Consider the following 20,255-nt stretch of genomic DNA (forward strand, 5'->3'; position numbering starts at 1 on the left):
ATCAACAAATTTGTGAATTAAAATTAATGTTAAGCCATGTTCACGGATACCTGTCATAACAGATTATTTTATGCATATATTCTGTCTCCATTTTCTTAATGTCAGAATGAATGCCACAGTCATAAAATATAAATTGGAGTTTTATTGGCGCAACCTTTGGATCCCTTTATTTACAATCGCCCAGCTCTCATGATGGATGTCGAAGCTGTCCAATCACGGCAAAGGTCAGGATTTCTTGACCAATGGCGTTGCAGGGTGGGCGGAGCGTTGGGGACGTTTCCTCAGGTATCATCATCATCAGCCCATGGACTGACTTGTTTGTTGTCGAGCAAGATGGAGTTCCTTTTGGGAAATCCTTACAGTACCCCAGTGGGGCATTGCATTGGTATGTAACTAGATATTTGGGAAGCGACGTCGCGCGCAGATACACGTGTATATGTGCTGTTGGCGTACTTATTTTTGTGCGGTAGTCATTTACGGGTTCGCTACCTTTAGCATGCTAACGTCTCTGAATGAGTTCTCTACAGCTGGAAAGCCACCATTAGCCGCCTAGCTAACCCGTAGTTGCGGTAACATCTGCTGTCACTGTGTTAGCGTTGCCGTTTACAAACTAAATGTCTGTTTTCTGTCATTGTCAGTCCGTAGCTCAGTGCAAGAACCACAAACTAATGCCAATAGTTAGATATTTAAAGAAGAATAATGGCTAAGTTGGCTAACAGTTAGCCAGCTATTAGTCATCGTCATATAATTGGTCTTCTGTGTTTTGTCATTGTCTTTATTCACTTAACTAACTTACATGTGTGTTTCAGAGAGGGCCACTGATGGCTCCCTGCAAAGTGAGGACTGGACCCTCAACATGGAAATATGTGACATTATCAATGAAACAGAGGACGGGTGAGTACCCATGGAAAATCAATGAATATCCATGTTTGCTTATCAGCTCTTTTGTGCACTGGCTGTGCTGTTTGCATAATGAATTGCTGCAGTGAAATATGCAGACAGGGTCGTTCTTTCCCCCTTTTTTATAATTATACCGGTGGCACAGCAAGAGAAGAAATCTTGCAGTGCCTGTGTAAAGTGGATTTCTGCAAGGCCTCGCTGCTTATCTCATTGCTCCATTAACCTTGTGCTGTATCTCTAAAGCTGCTGTGTGAAGTCCAGGTCTTGTTTAATCAGTGAGTTGTAAACTGGCCTAGGTGGGTCAAGCTGAGTGCGTTGTACATTAAATCAGCAGTCTGTAAAAAGAGGCCTGACTCCTACTTCTTCCACATCAATGAGGAATGAAAGTGGCGTCACACGCCCAGATTTGATCCGTTGGAAGTACTGAAAGAAAGTTAATTATTACGTAAAGTGGAACGATCACTGTGTCAATGTCAAGACTGCGGAATGTGCAAGAATCACTGACATGTGCCTGTGTCCGGTATTCAGGCTCACAGGTTTTGTGTTTGCTCTACTCTGCCATATTTCCATTTAAAGGCTATTGGCATACTCTGCTATGCTATCCATGAGTGTTTAATGTGTGTTCTGACTTGTGTGTTTATGTGTGTGCAGGCCGAAGGATGCCATTAGAGCAGTCAAGAAGAGACTCAGTGGCAACAGGAATTATAGGGAAGTGATGCTGGCTTTAACGGTGAGATAAAGTTGACGGAAGGAGAGCAGTAACTGCACCTCATTTACATGTTGTTAAAAATATTATTGTATTATTTCTCTCACTCGTTGAAATATTATGTAAAGCGAATTACTTATGGCCACTCAATCGTATCGCGTGATTTGCATGAGGATTTGCATTCTAAAACATCATGTCTATTCTGTGTCTGGACTTGAGCCACAGTTTGCCAGGAATAAGCGTCGTCTGAATGCATTTTTTTTTTTTTCTTCTTTTCCGCATATGTCAGGTTCTGGAGACGTGCGTGAAGAACTGCGGCCACCGCTTTCATGCTTTAGTGACCAGCAGGGACTTTGTTGACGGCGTGCTTGTTAAAATCATCTCTCCTAAGAACAACCCGCCCAACATCGTTCAAGACAAAGTGCTCGCCCTGATTCAGGTAAGCTAACATGGAACGTCGTCATAAAGCTTGTTGGATTACTCCCATGGATGATTTTGAGTCTATATATTTTTTTTTCCATAATGTTGTGCAGCAGAGAACAAGATCGAGTGGGTTAGTGAGAGGTGACGTTTGCAGCATAAGTGTTTATTGCAGCTTTTGCAGCTGTGTAGCGCTCTAGGAGGTGACCTGTCATCCCCAAGGCAGAGCCTCAGGTAAAGCACAGCGTCTCCGGGGCTTCAGCCAGGGGCAGCTCTAGTTACCCGTCACAGCTCAGGTGACTCTGCAATGTTCATGCGGGCTGCTCCTATTTCCAGCAGGGACACCATGTGACCGCAGCTTACAGCATGAATCCAGGAGGGACGTATAGTAACTGTGAGAGAGGATGTAATTTTCTCTTTGTTTATCTAGTGTGTAGACAAACAAGTTTGTGATGAGAGGTTCAGTTGGGAAAACTGTGTGGGAAAATTTATTGAGCAGCACTCCCTTTACACATCAGCTGGAGTATTGTTGACATTTCTTTCTTTTAGTGAGACTCGCAATACACAGCTGGGCAACAGACTGTGGTTGTGTTGTGCAACGCCCTAACAAGCCGTCTCCTCTCTCAGGTGTTGCTTGTGTGTACGCTGGAGTTGATGAAAGTCACAACGGCATTTAGGCAATTTAAGTGAAACTAAGTTGGGCAAGTGTACTCGACACAGGCTTTCTCTTGTGATCCGTTTTGTTAATTTTAGATGAAACTGTTCAAATATAGCACTTTTGGAGCAAGAACACCTTCAAAGTCCGCGTGCACTTGTTTATGAGTTGTTGTTTTGTCATCTTTGAACTTTCGCAATGGCCCAGTCCTGCTGAGGATGAGAAGCCAAGAGCTTTGTGGTTTGCTGACTGAATGCATTCAAGGCAGACAAACAAAATCATCAGAGAACAGACTCTTTTTACTATTCTCACATCACTTGCTTTGTTTGCTGTGTCAGCCCTCCCTTGACCCATTGTTTTTTGTTTTTTTGTTCCTCCTTTAACCCTTTTGTTGCTCTGCGTTCTCCAGGCATGGGCTGATGCGTTCAGGAGCAGTCCTGACCTTACAGGTGTGGTTCAAATCTACGAGGAGCTAAAGAGGAAAGGCATTGAGTTCCCCATGTCAGACCTGGAGACCCTGTCACCTATACACACACCCCACAAGGTAAGAGGCCCCATACAAAGCAGCCTAAATGTAGGCTAAGCTCCCGTGCAAACGTCAGTGTTGTTATCATATCAGGTAATTTGTCACATTATGAAACGGACATTATCTCTTTCTCTTTTGTTTCTAGGTGGCAGCTGCCCCAGAGGGTGACTCTACCCTACCTAAGTACAGCAGCACTACTCAGCCCACACCACCCTCCGTCCCACCAGCCTATAGCACCACTCAGGTCCCCAACATTCATGCCTCGGGATCCATCAATCCTTCACCGGAACAGGTACGGTGACATTCCCGTGAACATGCTGAACAGTTGGTTCAGATATGTATTTTCATTGTAACAACACACATTTCCCTTAAAAAGTCCAACATTTGTATTTTTGATTCTGCTTATCAGTCTAATTTCTTATTAGTTTATTGATTTCTGATCAGTTTTCTCTGTTGGAAAAACAAATGATCTACTGTATGATCAACATCAGAACAGTGGGTTATATAGTAGAGTAATATACTGTTATAATATTTTAGATGTAATAATATACATAATGAGCTATAATTGGCAATATGCAGAAGACATTGCCCAGGCTGTCTTCCCTATTCTGACACATCTGTAATACACACTCATCCGAACAGTGCACATTGTTACTGTGGTTGCGAAGCGTGTTTTGTTTTAGTTTTTTTTGCCGAGTGAGAGCCACATATTAGTCAACTTTAAAAAATTAGAAGTCGTTCAACCCCTTGTGGCTCATATATTGTGTGACATACGACGTTTAAGTTGAGTACTGGACGCGTTGCTCTATTAGGAAGCAGTGACGCTCCTGCAACACAGAGTCAAATACATCTGTTTTCCACCCTCGTGTGAAATGAAGCCACACTTTGGATTATTTCTTCTTCTCTGCTATGACTCCTCATGCATGTTTCCTGCATACACATGTGTTTGACATCCTTTGAAAATAAAATAAATGCCAGCATTGATCAAAGGAGTTGATAAGGTTAGAGGCATATGAACCGGTTCTAACCAGCTCTGGTCAGAATACTATCATTTGTCATTTTAGTTTTGCTGAGTCATACTTCTTTCACATACCCCAGACTTGGGGTTTACCATTCTGTGCAATACTGCTTAGATTTCTTTTTAACACCAGCTTTACTGATTTTATCTTAACTAATGTCATCTTATTTACCTTAATATCGTCCAGATTAGCCGGCTACGCAGTGAGTTGGACGTTGTTCGCGGAAACACTAAGGTGATGTCAGAGATGTTGACTGAGATGGTGCCAGGACAAGAGGACACTTCAGACTATGAGTTACTACAGGCAAGTGTGTGTGTGTGTTGTGGGGACATTTTGTTGCTGTGGGCTCCTTTTGGCTGGACTAAAGTTAAGGTTACAAGTGTTTAGTGTTAGGATTATGCTACGTTCACACTAGCAGTGAGAGAGCGACACGCTACGGTATATTTTCAATGGAAGTCGGCGATATGAAGTTGATGTCTGAAGCATGACGTGAAAGTTGAACTGTTTCTACTTTTTTTTTGGTCGCTCCTCTGATGCAGTGACACATTAACCAGTCGTATGTGTTTTCTTTGCGTGCTTGAGTGACACAACAGTGCTGACCGAGTTATAACTTTTGTTGCTTGTATTGTAAACGCACCGTTAGGCATGTAGTTGAGATAGTTTTTGTTAAGGTAGGGGCCTAGGTGGAGCAACTAAATCAGCAAGTGTAGACTGGTATGTCTTTTATCTAAAATGTCTGTACAGTCATTAAGAAAACAGTAACCTGGGATCACTGCTCTTGTGTGAGTGCCGTGTCCCTTTGTGTTGCTTAGGAGTTGCACAGGACCTGTAGAGCCATGCAGCAGAGGATAATGGAGCTCATCTCCTGTGTTTCTAACGAGGCGGTGACTGAGGAGCTGCTGCACGTCAACGACGACCTCAACAACATTTTCCTCCGCTACGAAAGGTTCAAAAACACATAAAAACACACAAATTGTACAAATGCAGAAGCAGACTTCTTCGTCAAGGTAGCCATGACGACACGGTGTATTTGCACACATTTGTTTAAATAGACTAAAGAGGTTTTTTTCTCGTCCTTCATATCGTCTCATTGTTGCTGCAGGTATGAGCGGTTCAGGTCTGGGAGGTCCTCAGCTCAGAGTGTCAACAACGGGGTGAGTCACCAGTTTATATTTCAGGTGTTTGCTCTGGGTGTTCCACCAGTTGACCCAGCTCTTCTCTGTCGTGGAGTTCATTTTCTGTTTCTGACATCCATTCCTTTCAGTTTCTTTAGTGTGAGCAAGCATGTCACATGACCCGACAAGCTTTACCAAGCCTTTCAAGTGCTGTCTTTCTGTGTGAATTACCTGTCAGCTGTTTACCACATGTCTGCGCCTGATGAAATAGAAACGCAACAGAGACACATGTTTGCTTTCATCGTAAAATTCAAAGCAGATGCCATTTCTTTTCATCTTGTTTTTTTGTATTTAGAATTTTCTCTTTTCCGTTGAATGCGTATTTTTATAATGCATTTCAAGTTGGGAAGCACTGATTCAACAGCCCAGTCATAGCTTTGTAGGAGGGCTTGTGGTGTGCTACAAAACGGTGCTTCAGTAACCATACAAGTAGCGATTTAACATGACTAATTTAACATGGATACCTGTTTACATGGACACTAAATATGATAAGATCTGGTAAGGTTTATGCATTTAAATGCCCCAAAATATAAATCAAGTGGTCAACAATTCTGGCTTTATGGGGATCTGTTTGCAGAAATGCTCATAATTATATTTTCTTAGGTGTATAAACGCCTGTAGGGGCTTAAAATGAGCTCTTTATATCTAAGGTGTTAAAACCAAATGCTCTCATTATTTTTTGTTGGCACCTTAAATTTGGTGGCACCATAACATTGGTTGAAATTAGATGACCACCGTAGGTTTTTCTACATGCTTGCAAATGAAGTGGTACGGTAGGGATATTCCATTGGAATCAGTAACCTCTTTGCTAGAAACCACTAAATCCTCCATCCTGGTCCTTTAACACATGGCTGCTCCACAGTTTAAAACCTAATAAGAGCTAGCTAGAGCTCAGTAACCTCTTTACTATCTGCCTCTCCCTTTCCACGTGCTCCACGGCTGATCACATGCCTGTAGCTACTTGCAGTGCAGGGCTTTCTTGCTTCATGTCCTTTGTCAGTTTCTTGTTCTTTCCACCTTCATCTCTGTCTTTACTGATTAGACCGTAAACATAGGTAAGAATCTGATAAATAAAACCATGTCGAATAGAGATTCTTACCTCTTCACTGGTGTCCCAGTTGTCTATGCATGATATTTGTTCCATAGTTGTCATGCCATTGCATTGTGTCCCTGCGCAGGCATGTTAATGGTATTCACTGTCTCTTCCTTTCTGTTCTTTTCTGTTCTTCTGTTTCTGTGGCTAGCTGAGACAGGCAAGTATGGAAACATCGTCAACCTCCCTACAGTGAATGATCAGTGTCACGCCACAGCGACTGTTGAAACATGGCTGAATAGCATGGGCCCGGCCTCCACCGGACTTTAGTGCCATAAGATGGCGTGTGCCTAGAATCACTGCCATGTTGCATTTTGCATATCTCAGTCTGTCAGTTAGAGATTTGCAAAATGGTCACGATAGAGCAACATGTGTAGAGCCCAAATATTCAGTCTTCCCTCCTCCTTCCCTGCTCCATTTTCTGCCTTCTTAAGGGGACTGATTTGTCTTTCCGGATAAGCAATACTTGACAGGGTGCATCTATCAGTTTGTCCATTTCCTAGCAACCAAATACTTCTCAGACCTAAATATATCTTTTGAAATAAAACTGTATTCTTGGACCCCCTTAAGAATCTCTTTTCCTGATCTCCTGCTATCCTCAGTCCCAGGCATTTTAATGCTCTCCTGAAGTGAACCAGCAAGTTTTTCAAGAGTGTGTCCACTTTTGTCACGCACCAAGTCTTCGTTTATAAACTTAAACCACAAATTTCTTTTAATACTTTTTTCCAAGCATAATCCAAGAACTAAAGGTTCAGTTTAACCCTGCCTTTTCTTAGCCTCCCACAAAGGATTTGTTTCGTTCCTCATGAGTCAGAATCCCTAGTTTCTTGTATTTGTTCCTTCATGAAATGAGAGCTATATTGAGTCTGATCGTTCCTCCTTCACCAGGTCCTCAGTGAGGCTACAGAGGACAACCTCATAGACCTCGGCCCTGGCTCCCCGGCGGTGGTCAGTAATATGCCGAACGCAGCCCCAACCAGCCTGCCCGCCTCGATCACAGCCCCCGCAGGAAGGCCCTCCTCCCCGGCCACCTTGGCCTCCCGTCTGGCTGGTTTAGGTACGCACATACTACCTCACAGGTTTGCCAAATGAAAGAACAGAATTCTTCTTTTTATTCAGTATGCTGTAATTGTTTATAACTACAGTTTAAATATACTGTAGGTCTTGAATGGGACCGGCAGTATAGGGAAAGTGTCTCTCTATCCAAAGTTCCAAGCTGTCAGAAAATTCAGAGAGTTTCAGGAACAAGGACTGAATTCTGCATGCAATTGCAAAGCAAATCTTTTTATTTTTTTCATGAGTGTCACAGATTCACTGCTGGAGTGAAGAGCTCCAGAGTGTTTTAATTGCTCTTTTTAATTTGATTGCCCATAATTAACTTGTGCAACAAAATCTATGTGTGCCACTGACCTCTGGCATTGGATTTAAGCCAGTTCACTGACGTCTCTCCATAATCAGAACCAGATAAGAAATGGTTCCATTTTGACACACTACTTGTTAATTACTGAGCTGGAGACGTGTTGATGGGCACATTTCGGAAACAGCTTTTTAACTAGCTGTTTTAGTTTGCATCTAGTCTTTATGCTAAGCTAAAAACTTCAAATGTTAACACAAGCAAGGTAAGAGTGGCAGATAAGAGTGGTAACACACTTTATCTAACTCTGAGCACAAAACTACATAAATACATTTTCAAAATAGCCAGACTGTTCTGTCATCCACTGCATATTGTTGGAGACTTCAACCCCCTCCTTATTCTGCATTTAACCTGTACAATAGCATCAGCAACGATTGCTTTGTGTTTTTCTTTGCACAATGTGTCAACGTTAAACACATTGTGATTCCTTCTTAGAGCAGTAGCTTGAAATTCTGTTATTTTATTTTTGCAGATGTTGGAGCAGACAGTGTCAGCAGCACCCTGAGCTCTCTCTCCAGCTGTAAGCCTCCACCTGCCCAGGACGACTTCGATGTGTTCGCTCAGACCAGGACTGGCGCTAAATCTGAACCGCAAAAGATGTAAGAACTAACCGTTTGTAATTCTACACGGCTCTCTTTTAACTTTGGATGAACGAGAGGGATTTTAGCTTAGCTTTTACAATTTCTGTGGTCTTTTTGTTATTAAATGATAGAGGGGACAATACAAGTTTTATTTCCTATGCTTGACAACGTCTTATGTCTCTAGTACTACAGCAGAAGACAGCCCCGCCACTGGTAGCCCTCCTCCCACTCTGGATGTCCTGCAGCCAGCTGCAGGAGCGGTAAGTTTAAATCTGAACTATACTCTTGATTGTTTTTTTTGTTTTTTTTAAGTCAGTCAGAGAACATCTGAGAAAGATTGTGTGCTGTTTGATGAGCCATCAGAGGGCAGACATCTTGCATACCACAAAAGTGAACTTTTAGTTTTTAACAGACCGTTTGATTGGACTGTTTTGAATAAGCTTAAACACCTCAAGTCGTTCATGCAGGACTAACAAGACTTATCTGTTGTTGGTGGCCTTATGACATGACATTACATTTTCTCTTCTGTGTTCAGAAAAAACAAGAAGCTTGTGGTCACTGGATGAATCAGTTGTTTTTCTGCTGTGGTATCACATATGATGCTGCTCCCTGCATTCAGTTCATTTTAGTCAGCATTACACTGCATTCCCAGCTTGATATTCATTCTACAATGTGTGGAAGTTGTTTTTGTGTTATTGTTAACACTCCCTCGTAGCCCGATCACTAGTGTCATAAAATCGTGTCACGCCATCCATAAACATTGTTTTTCTTTTATTTCCCCCCTCATACAATACTTCATTACGTTGCATTTGAGTTAACCCTGAAGTTCTTTTAAGTCATATTTTCTGTTGTGTTTGGGGTGGGAATTTATTTTTCTGTTTTCCACCCACCTGTGGCGGTCTCGATGCTGCCCCATAGGGTGTCGGAGGCCAGTCCACTGTCATGGATGACATAGAGCAGTGGCTGTGTACTGATGTGGTGAGCCCGTCATGATTTTATTTATTTTTTATTTTTTTATTTCTGCTTGCTTCTCTTTCCTTTTTTCCACTCTGCTGTATGCCCTTATTTTTATTTTTTTTTAAATTATTATTTAGGTAGTCTTATGTTATCTTAAAATAACATATTTATCTCATACTACATTTCCTCTTTGACCAATCACATTTTAATACTTAAATGCTTTTGACGCTTAAAAGTTACTAACTACTGTGCTGTGGGGACATTATTATGGACGAATGTTGCAAAATGACTATGGGCTCTTAAATGCAGATATGTTAAAGTTTAAAGTGTAATCAGGTCTTTGTTCACTGTGATATTAACATAATGGTCATTTATGTGAGATATCATTATATATATATATATATATACACTATATTACCAAAAGTATTCGCTCACCCATTCAAATGATCAGAATCAGGTGTTCTAATCACTTGGCCTGGCCCCAGGTGTATAAATTCAAGCACTCAGGCATGCAGACTGTGAAACAAGACATTTGTGAAAGAATGGGCCGCTCTCAGAAGCTCAGTGAATTCCAGCGTGGAACTGTCATAGGATGCCACTTGTGCAACAAATCCAGTCGTGAAATTTCCTCGCTCCTAAATATTCCACAGTCAACTGTCAGCTCTATTATAACAATATGGAAGCGTTTGGGAAAAACAGCAACTCAGCCACGAAGTGGTAGGCCACGTAAAGTGACGGAGAGGGGTCAGCGGATGCTGAAGCGCATAGTGCAAAGAGGTCGCCGACTTTCTGCACAGTCAATTGCTACAGAGCTACAAACTTCATGTGACCTTCAGATTAGCCCAAGTACAGTACGCAGAGAGCTTCATGGAATGGGTTTCCATGGCCGAGCAGCTGCAGCCAAGCCACACATCACCAAGTGCAATGCAAGGCGTCGGATGCAATGGTGTAAAGCACGCCGCCACTGGCCTCTAGAGCAGTGGAGACGCGTTCTCTGGAGTGATGAATCACGCTTTTCCATCTGGCAATCTGATGGACGAGTCTGGGTTTGGAGGTTGCCAGGAGAACGGTACATTTCAGATTGCATTGTGCCAACTGTGAAATTTGGTGGAGGAGGAATTATGGTATGGGGTTGTTTTTCAGGAGCTGGGCTTGGCCCCTTAGTTCCAGTGAAAGGAACATTGAATGCTTCAGGATACCAAAACATTTTGGACAATTCCATGCTCCCAACCTTGTGGGAACAGTTTGGAGCGGGCCCCTTCCTCTTCCAACATGACTGTGGACCAGTGCACAAAGCAAGCTCCATAAAGACGTGGATGACAGAGTCTGGTGTGGATGAACTTGACTGGCCTGCACAGAGTCCTGACCTGAACCCGATAGAACACCTTTGGGATGAATTAGAGCGGAGACTGAGAGCCAGGCCTTCTCGACCAACATCAGTGTGTGACCTCACCAATGCGCTTTTGGAAGAATGGTCAAAAATTCCTATAAACACTCTCCTCAACCTTGTGGACAGTCTTCCCAGAAGAGTTGAAGCTGTAATAGCTGCAAAAGGTGGACCAACATCATATTGAATTCTATGAGTTAGGAATGGGATGGCACTTCAGTTCATAGAATGAGTAAAGGCAGGTGAGCGAATACTTTTGGTAATATAGTGTATATATATGTATATATATATATGTATATATGTATGTAAATTATTAATTGTTTTTACTGCATAATCAAATCTTTACTGGAACATCTGACTGGCCTGAGTTGTCCAACAGCTGATATTTCAAGAGCTCCTCCTCATTTTGCACAAATGTGAATTATGTCAGTGAATGGGTTTATCAGCTGATTGGTTAGGAAAAAAATGATACGTATAATATAATCATATATACTGCCCAACTTTGGGTGAGCACTCATGACGGTAAGTGGCTCAGTGTATAATAAAACAAGGGGGTGTAGTGGTACAGGACATGAGACAAGAAGAAATTAATGAATTAATTAATATGTTTATCATTTGATTAGAATAAAAAAATAAAAGCATTAAAAGGTTTCTTACTGACACTTTGTTGGCCCTCTGATTGGTCTGCTGACCACCAACCAGAGGGTACTTACGCTTTGTCATGTCCCGACTGTCTAGGCTACTGTTGCTAGGTTGGACAAACAAATGCGGAGGTACATTCCCACGGAAAAATGTTAAAAACAACTAGTCTTTCCACTGGTTTTCAGTTTTTTTTTTCCTCTACTTGTACCCACACTTGACGAAGTGTGACAAAGAATCACATTTATCAGTTTTAACGCTAACTAAGTCGACAGGTTTTCAACGTTTTTCGTTAGGAATGGACCCCGGCATGGCTAGTGTATGTCTAACCTAGAAACACTAACATAGGAAGTCAGGACTTGACAAAGAGTCTTGCAGACCATTCAGAAGGCCAACAAAGAGTCAGTAGGTCTCCGTTCTTTCTGTAAACTTTAAACCACTCGAATGCTGCAAATTGCCAATAAGAATCAACTCCAGCCTATTGACTCTGAAGTGGAAAATAACTTTAGGAGTGGACAATGTGAAGGCCAGTTTATGGTTCCAAGCAGAGTGAAAGATCATAGGAATGGGTGATGATGCTACGCAAATGTTGATTGGCTTGAACCAGAAACTGAGCAATCTCTGAAGCGTACAATACAAGAAGTCAAAGAAAACAACCTATAAAGCTGTGGCAGACCGTGGCTGCATGTCAAAAACTTTTCACTCCAGAACAAAGAAGTTCTACAGGAGTTGTTCCACATATATATCGACACATTGCCACAAAGCTCTGCGTGGCGCCAACACAGTACCACGCTGCGCCCTTTATATTCTCGGTTTGTCAACACTGATGATCAACCATCTGTTTGTGAACATTGAGGACCAACCGCTCAGTGTGAGCTCCACATGGTGGTCAGTCACTCAACCCATTGCAGAATCTGGCAACAGGAAAGGCATTTCAAACTCAGCATCGTGTGAGATTCATGAACATCACACAATGCCTGCATGCTCTCAAGACTTGCCCTGCTAATTAGAGCTCTACTGAAACAATCAGGTGGAGGTCACGCTTTAAAATGTTTGTCTCCATGAGGCCCTGTTTCCCCTCATGGACCTTGCTGAACCAAGGAAGTCTCATCCCGTTTGAGTTGAAAACTTGTACCACTTCACTCCTTATGAAATATGACTGGTGGAGGATTGCTTAAAAAATACACAGTGATTTTGGTGAAACTTGTGTTTTTGGGCACACGCACTGGATCTGAATTTGACTTTTGGCTTGAGGTGCTTTGCAGTGGGTTACGATGGCCACAGTCAGCGGACAGATGTGACATTGGTGTTTTTGTTTTTTAACAGAAAGGAGATGAGGGCGAGGAAGGCGTGACAAGTGAAGGTAAGACAACAAAATAAATCGTCTAGGAATTTCCCTTCTCTTTCCAGCTATATTTTGACCGCAACCTATTTCAAATTCACATTTTCCTCTCTCATTTTTCTTTCTTCGGCCCGACACATCCAGAGTTCGACAAGTTCCTCGAGGAGAGAGCCAAAGCTGCCGAGATGGTCCCCAGCCTACCGTCGCCCCCAGGAGGCAACCCAGGTGCAACGCAGGGCACCCCCAGCCGCAAGAAGCCAGAGAGACCGGAGGACGCTTTGTTTGCCATGTAGACCTCCCACCTCTGACCTCCGATCCCCAGCCTTAGACCCAACCAGCTGAGCAGCATCACCCAAGGACAGACTGACCTGACACTGAAACACCTCAGTTCTGATCGATCACAACACTATTCAGTCACACTACAGAGATCTGTGCGAGATCTCGTCATAAAAAAGAGAATTACCAAGTCCCTCTGTTAATTTCTCACCAGAAAGGGAAAACCAAACAAATGGCACTTTGTCACGGCGCCCGGTGACAAATCTCGCCAATGTCGGAGACGATGAGTCAGCCTGCTTTCTTCTATTTTATGTGTAAAGAATCTCCTTCAGCCTGTTGTGGACTGCAGAGCTTCATGTTGCAGCTAATCCTGATAAAATAGGGTAGAGTTTTATAAAGAAAAAAAAAAAAGGAGTTCTTGTCATAGTTAGGAAAATCCATTTCCTATCCGATCCCTCGGACGGTCCCGCCAGACGTTTAGTTTTTACTACTAAAGAAACCCGTACAGAAATATTTTCCCGTTGCAGGCAGAAGCACTGATCGTACCTACAAAGCTCTTGTTTTGGTGTTCGTATCAGTCCCTTTGCAAGTCCGTCTAAGTTGAGTTGTAAATCTGTAAGTGACAAAAAAAATTGTCAAGATTATTAGTTGTGTGTATATTTAAGCTACATATGTATGAAAGAGATGGTAATTTAATGTAGATTTTTGAAAGGGGCTTATGCTCCGCTCGCTTTGACAATAGGGATGTACCTCACCGGGGTTTAGCAAGAAAAGGGAATAATATACATGTGATCATTTACTAATTTAAAAAGACGATGTCAAAAGAAGGGAATTTAGTTTTTGTTATCAGCGTCATTGCACACTGTACCGACACGCGTGTTCTTTCACCTTCCTCAAAATCTGCCTTGTCACCGCGTGGAACCTCTCCGACGAACTTGCGGGCAGTGGTTCGATGATTTTTGCCGGTCACAACAGATTTATTGAGATTATTTTGCTGAGATTTATTAGCCCGAAGCTGCTATAGTTGGTTTTAATTCCAGTTATTCTGATTTACGTGATCATGTCTATGCTGAACACGGATGAATCTGTTGGCAGGGAGTTATCGAGTTTTTACTCATTGACTGTAGCTTTTAGTTCCTTTGTGAGTTGACTGTGCTGTATGTTTTCTGTCCTAAAATTGAGCTTGAAGGACCAAATTTGTCATTTTTTCTGGATATAGAAGGAAAATACTCAGCGTTTTCCTATTTGGATCGAATTTGTTAAAAACTCCAGAGGATTCATGGCGTATTAATTCTGGGATGTGAGGAGAATCCAGCGTCACACTACAAAAGCAGTTTGCATGTTATTCCCATGCAAATCTCCTTTTATTTCTTTATGCTGACACCTCAGAAGGCCTGACCTTTCAACACGACATTTGTTTTCAGAAATGAGCTCGCCAAGTGCTACAAATGAGACATTTCCATCCCGACGAATAATAAATGTTACACGATCACAACGAGCTTAAAACAAGCGTGCACTTTGACCGTCGCGTTCAACACGTACTGTAAATCAGCTAACCCAGCGGGGTGTAATTACTGCGAGTAGATATCATTTTATCAGCACTACTTTTGTCTCTTCAGATCAGTATTTGAAATCGCTTTACTGCGCAAAATTAAAAACGGGAAATGAATTAAGGGACAGGATGAGAAATTACTGGTGTGTGTTTTAGTATTTTTTTCTTTTCTTTTTTTTTTGATTTTTATACAATGCTGCTGGACAATGCATCTGATTTATCATGGTTTATTGGTCATGTGTGGATAATCCTTTTGGTTGAAAGTGTCCATACAGTAAACATATGGAGATGGATTCTGGTTCTCCACTGATTGGTAGCTGTCAAAGAATCACCTTTATCTCATGAAGGATACATATTTTAATACATATTCTGCCTCGCTTTGAATTTTATGAACTGACCAGCACATGGAGAGAAAAAAACCAACAAAAAAAAAAAACAGACACAAATACTTGGGACACTTTCAACAAAGCGTCAACATTGCACATTTCTGAAAGGGACACTTCCTTTCTCCTTCCTTGTTTTAGTGTTATAAGTGCGTGTCAGCTGTTCTGTAAAGGAGAAACGGTTTATCTCAGTTGATTGAGGATTAAAAAAGAAAAAAAAAAAAGCCGCCTCCAAATCTGTGTTAAAAGAACTTGTTAATTTCCTCGGTAGCGTCCAGGATCGACCTGGTTTATTTCGGTGTGAGCTCTGTTAATGATTCGTTACTAAATCTCGAGAGTCGTCTCAGTACGGAGGAACAATCCGTTCCTTTGTATTTCGCTGGATAAAATGAAAAGATGCTCATAAGGGAGGCTGTGCTGTGTGACTGCTAACTTTCCTGAGTTGCCTCATCTCTCATTTCTCTTTGTGTTGTTTGACTTGTGCATGAACTCTAATAAAACATTAGCAGTGTGTGATCCGAGTTTTTTTAATTTTTTTTATTGTCTTTACTTCTGAATCGCCACTCCGGTCCTGTCCCTGCCCTGGCGGTTATCTTCGCCTGGCTCCCTCTTCAGATGCTAATAGCTGAAGCTGACCTGTAGTAAACCCTTTTCATTTACCTTACCCCTCCCTATAGTCCCCTGCCTCTCTCTCTCTCTCTCTCTCTCTCGCTCTCGCTCTCGCTCTCCCCCCCCCAAGAGGCCCGGGGGCCCCACACCCGGGGCTTCCCCATTGGTCGCCAGGAATCGCCTCATCCCAACAACATGGCCCCTCGCATTCTGCCTCACTCACTGGAGCGTTTTCCCGGTCAATAAGGAGGGGTGTGTCTGTGAGACAGTAGACTGAAGCACACAGGGATCACTGTTTGAGTCAGTGGGCTGTTTTTACAGTGAGCAGCTAACTGTTTTAAATCCTGTCAGAGCTGCCGGGGGATTTCGCTCAGAGAGGTAAATGGATGCTTTTGTGTTTCCTTTTAGATAATTGGAGGAAAATCCTGTCTGTACATAAATGTCTTTTGTCTATCTGGGAAAAAAAAGAAAAAATATGGTTGTAGATCAGTTGTATTTGTCAGTAGCAGAAGCACCATGTGCTGCTTCCTGCTGTGAAACAGTGACGTTACCGCCTCCCTTCCAACACACATTACATATTACTAATGCCTGAAAGCATATTCACTCTAATGTTTCAACATGTGTTGCAGAAGCCCAAGATGATGGATCGCCCAAGAATTCACTGAGACTTGGGCAGAAATCTTTTCCTTTTTGTTTTTATTGACTCATTTGCCCACATTGGTGATGTTTTGGATTCACCTCTCCACGAGCAGCTACTTGGCACACCCTGCTGGCTGCACCGCGGAGCCCGACAGCCCACATGTCAGAGGAAAAGTTTAGTTGAAAATGATTTCAATCAGCTCATCAATAATAAGCCAGACAGCGACGTATATGACAGAGAGAGCACACCTCCGCCCCTGGAATCATCAGACGCTGGCTGGCCAGAGCTGCGGTGCATTGTAGTTGCATTGCATGTCAGGCTAACTCAATGCAATGGATCTGCTTTGCAGCACAGAACTTGGTTATAAGACAACAATTAGACACTGTTATACACCTGCCTTCAGTTAGGCACCTTCATATAAAAAGCTCACCCGCGTTGTTTTTAACCTGAATGAGTTACAGGATGTTTAAACTGGGATTGTGTTGAAGGCATGCAGCTGGAGTTGGGCAGCCGCTCTCATGCTGAGTGATGTTTATTTAAATTACATTTTCAGATTAAAACATATTTTATAGTCGGCCTGAATCTATTGTTGTTTATCAGTTTTTCCACATATGCCATATGGGTATGAAATGATTAAGAGATGTGATATGTTGTCTTTGCTGTTTCTCAAGTCCCATGAAAAGACCTGAACCAGCCAATTGATCATGACGAACAATTAGAGTCAGCGTAATAAAAGCCTGATCTTGCCGTTGCTGTGCTACGTGACATATATCTTCATTACTTGGAACATGGTAGTCATACCACATACACCTGCTACATTTAAACACTCATTATTGTGACACATACGCTGCTGATTATAATCCCCAGCAAATGCACATTTTACTCCTCTGGATGAGAGGTAAAATGATCAAACAACACATTAGTGACATTTCTTCCAGTTTTTACATCTATAGTATACGAACGGGACGTACAATTTGTGACAGGAGTTTCTTGTCTTGCTGTGAATGTAAATAGTACCTTAGCCAAGTTCAGAATGTTTGAGGAAGATGTTGATTCAGTTTTACGTTAATCTTTCAGGCCCTTGCACTGGATTATATCACACTATAAACTGTTGTTTCTTGTTGCATAATTGCATATCTGCGCCTCTAACAAAGCGGGTCCCGAAGCTTCACTAAAGCTGGCATGTTTACCACACGAGAACTGACAAATAAAACAGATTTCTGATTTGAATGTCAAGCCCTTTTCCTTTATTAAATTTCCCATTTTCCATTTTCCCCCTAAAACCCTCCTGGTCACCTACAGTCAGCCGCCTCTCGCTGTATCCCTAGCAGGGACGTCCTTCCGACAGTCAAAACTGTAAACGCGTCCCCCTTCACGCCACTGATTGACATGCTGTGTTGATTTTCTCATTACGGACACTTGAAGCCGTTTAGAAATAATAGCATATTCCAGCCTTAAAGTGTGTACCTGCAGCGGCTCTGTGCGTGCCACCAAATGGCAAAGGGCAGAGATGTGTGTGTGTATGTCAAAGGCCTCGGGCTGTTTCACTGATCTTCATTAGCTGGTGGCTCATACTGACACGGGTGTCTTTCCCGTGCTGCCCCGCAGCTCAATCAATGTTTTTCTCCGCCGACAGCTTGAGGAAAACACTTCAGCGAGGAGAAATTACATTAAACATTACACATTCGAACAAACTTCCATCCTCATCCTCTCCGCAGCCCCACTGAAATCCACTCGCTAAACAAGCACTGAAGATTAAATGACCTATTTATGTTTATGATTTGATTGTTATAAATGTTGCAGATCACTGGTTTCCCAATTTCCTCTACCTGCGATCCAACCGTTTCTCGCCCTCAGCTGCTCATTTTAACTGCCAGGTACCGTGCATGTAATAAAGTCTGAAACTAAATAATTGCTCTTATAAATGAGAAGGATTGTGGAAGTAATTATGAGCAGCTGGCCCAAAGTGTTCCAAGGATTAAACAGGAATGAAACAAAACGGATGTATTTAGAGTTTAATAGAGGCCATTTATCGGGACGCTGTGCCACCAGCTACATTTTTATATATTCACTGACAGCGTAGTATGTGCATTGACTTTTCGGGACTGACTGGTGCCTTGCTTTCTCTTTAGCTGCCTCCAAAGACTCCCTGTAGCCCTCCAAGCACTTTATGCTAAGTTAATTTACCCAAATATATCCGCGGCGTCGTGGCAGCGGCGGCCCCGCTCCTCAACATCAACAACTTAGTTAATGGAAACTTGCTGATCCATAAACACTCGCGCCACCACAGACGTTTGCTGGGGGGCAGCTCGCGTATGAATGTTAAAAACCTCACAGATCGATGAGGGGCATTTGCAAAGGAGGCATAAGGTGTGTTTAATTATAACTGCGTCAGGGGTCCGCGGGTGTGTGTGTGTGTGTGTGCGCGCACCTCGTTGGGGGAGGTGTAGCCGCTTGAGCACGGGAAGGGGCCCCGGTATTTAAATAGGGTCACTTCTCGGCCTCACCTTGCAAGTGTTATGCTATATTAAATGCCACTCATGTTAAGTGTGTTGAAACCCTCCTCTGATGTAGTCAAGACATAATATAAAGGTTAAATTGAAAAATGTCCCTTCAACAGCACAGGAACACGCCATGATTGATCTCCCTCGCGCAGGAAAGAAATGTTAGGCAGGCCCCAGTTTCGTTAGGCCTGTTTTTAAGTGTCCGAATACAACGCGCTATAATAAGGACTGAGTGGATTAGAATTTAAGTGTCAGTCAATCAGGATTCAAAAGGTCAGTGGGGAAAAAAATGCAAAATGCGGGGAGAAATTGGGCTTGAAACGAGTGAATTAAATCAGAATAGGCCTTCACGGTGTAGGAAAAGCACAAATGCTACCGTTTATATTAACTCTTCAACTAGTCATGACAGTGTAATGTACTACGCAGTAATTTCAAGCAGGAGTATTCACTGTGGGGATTCACTCATTTAAATGCTGCTAAATCATGGAGGAACAGTGGTTCTTCAAGCTAAACATGCTAGCATGCTAAAGATCTGCTAGAGTTTAGCAAGTTAGCATGCTAACATTTACTAATTAGCAATAAACTCAGGGAATTCAACTGCTTTTCACACATCAACACGCAATGTTCTAGAAAATTTTAAAATGTCTCATTATATTAATTCACAGGCTATACACAGTGCTGCCAGTTCATTAGGTACACTATTGAAAACATATGCATTGTAATATAACAGCCCTGCCATGACTGTTCTAATGTTCAGTTAATGTTGAAACAGAGTCAGTAAGAAAGTCAACTATTAAGATCATTTTGGAGGATGTAGTTTATGGTGCTGTTAACAGTTCTGGATTAAAAGTGTTTCTGTTATTTCTGTTCCAGAATGAAAACACATTTGAATCAACAGCTCTCCCACATGTGTTAAACAAATGCTGAACACCATGACCTTCAAGAAGATAGAGATTTAGTGCAGGACTGAGAGAATAGTGTACCTAATGAACTGTTATGAGAGGGCAATTAGCCTGCATGTGTAGTCTAGATTTGGAAGAACAGTATGCACAATATCCTAAAACTGACACATGGAATGAGCAGTCTATTATTTAAAAATTTGCGAATAATTTTCTCTTTTTCGTTTTTTAATGCGATCGGTCACAGACAACAATGTCAGCTGTTACTGAAGAAAGAAGAAGATTTGCGTTAGATATGAGTTTCTCTTTCCTGATACATGTAGTTTGAGCATTTTGCACACTTTTCCAGTTGAATAAGTAGTTGTCCCCGGCCGAGATTCTTTCCATTTCTTTCTGTTGACTCGGTTTTCTGAAGAGTGACAGTGTTACATCCCCTTTCCAGGCAGAAATGCGTTTTTGCTTGTTGCTGCTTCACTCAGATATTTGAGATTCTCTGTGCGAGCAGAATGTTTCATTTGCAGAGTTTTACACATGACGACTGCGCAGCTATGTGGAAACTACAAGTATATATAATTTTG

General features: G+C 42.2%; 1 protein-coding gene across 1 annotated transcript; it reads left to right on the top strand.

The window, feature by feature from the left end:
- Positions 1-165: 165 nt before the first annotated feature.
- Positions 166-15,538, top strand: tom1l2b (target of myb1 like 2 membrane trafficking protein b). Its single transcript, XM_084567090.1, has 15 exons — positions 166-385; positions 810-894; positions 1,552-1,630; positions 1,896-2,045; positions 3,091-3,225; positions 3,353-3,499; positions 4,413-4,529; positions 5,039-5,172; positions 5,329-5,380; positions 7,383-7,551; positions 8,381-8,507; positions 8,674-8,749; positions 9,408-9,467; positions 12,799-12,835; positions 12,959-15,538. Exons 1-15 carry the CDS (start codon positions 190-192, stop codon positions 13,105-13,107), a joined length of 1,713 nt encoding a protein of 570 aa, XP_084423216.1. The 5' UTR covers positions 166-189; the 3' UTR covers positions 13,108-15,538.
- Positions 15,539-20,255: the final 4,717 nt, after the last annotated feature.

The sequence above is a fragment of the Chelon labrosus genome (assembly GCF_963514085.1).
Source record: "Chelon labrosus genome assembly, chromosome: 19".
Taxonomy (NCBI): Eukaryota; Metazoa; Chordata; class Actinopteri; order Mugiliformes; family Mugilidae; genus Chelon; species Chelon labrosus.

What these genes read in the sequence shown, in the direction of transcription:
- tom1l2b (XM_084567090.1), top strand. Translation starts at nt 190, where the DNA reads ATGATGGATGTCGAAGCTGTCCAATCACGGCAAAGGTCAGGATTTCTT. An exon ending in ATTTTCCTCCGCTACGAAAG is followed by an intron (nt 5,173 to 5,328) that starts GTTCAAAAACAC and finishes TTGTTGCTGCAG; the next exon opens with GTATGAGCGGTTCAGGTCTG. An exon ending in CTCAGAGTGTCAACAACGGG is followed by an intron (nt 5,381 to 7,382) that starts GTGAGTCACCAG and finishes CTCCTTCACCAG; the next exon opens with GTCCTCAGTGAGGCTACAGA.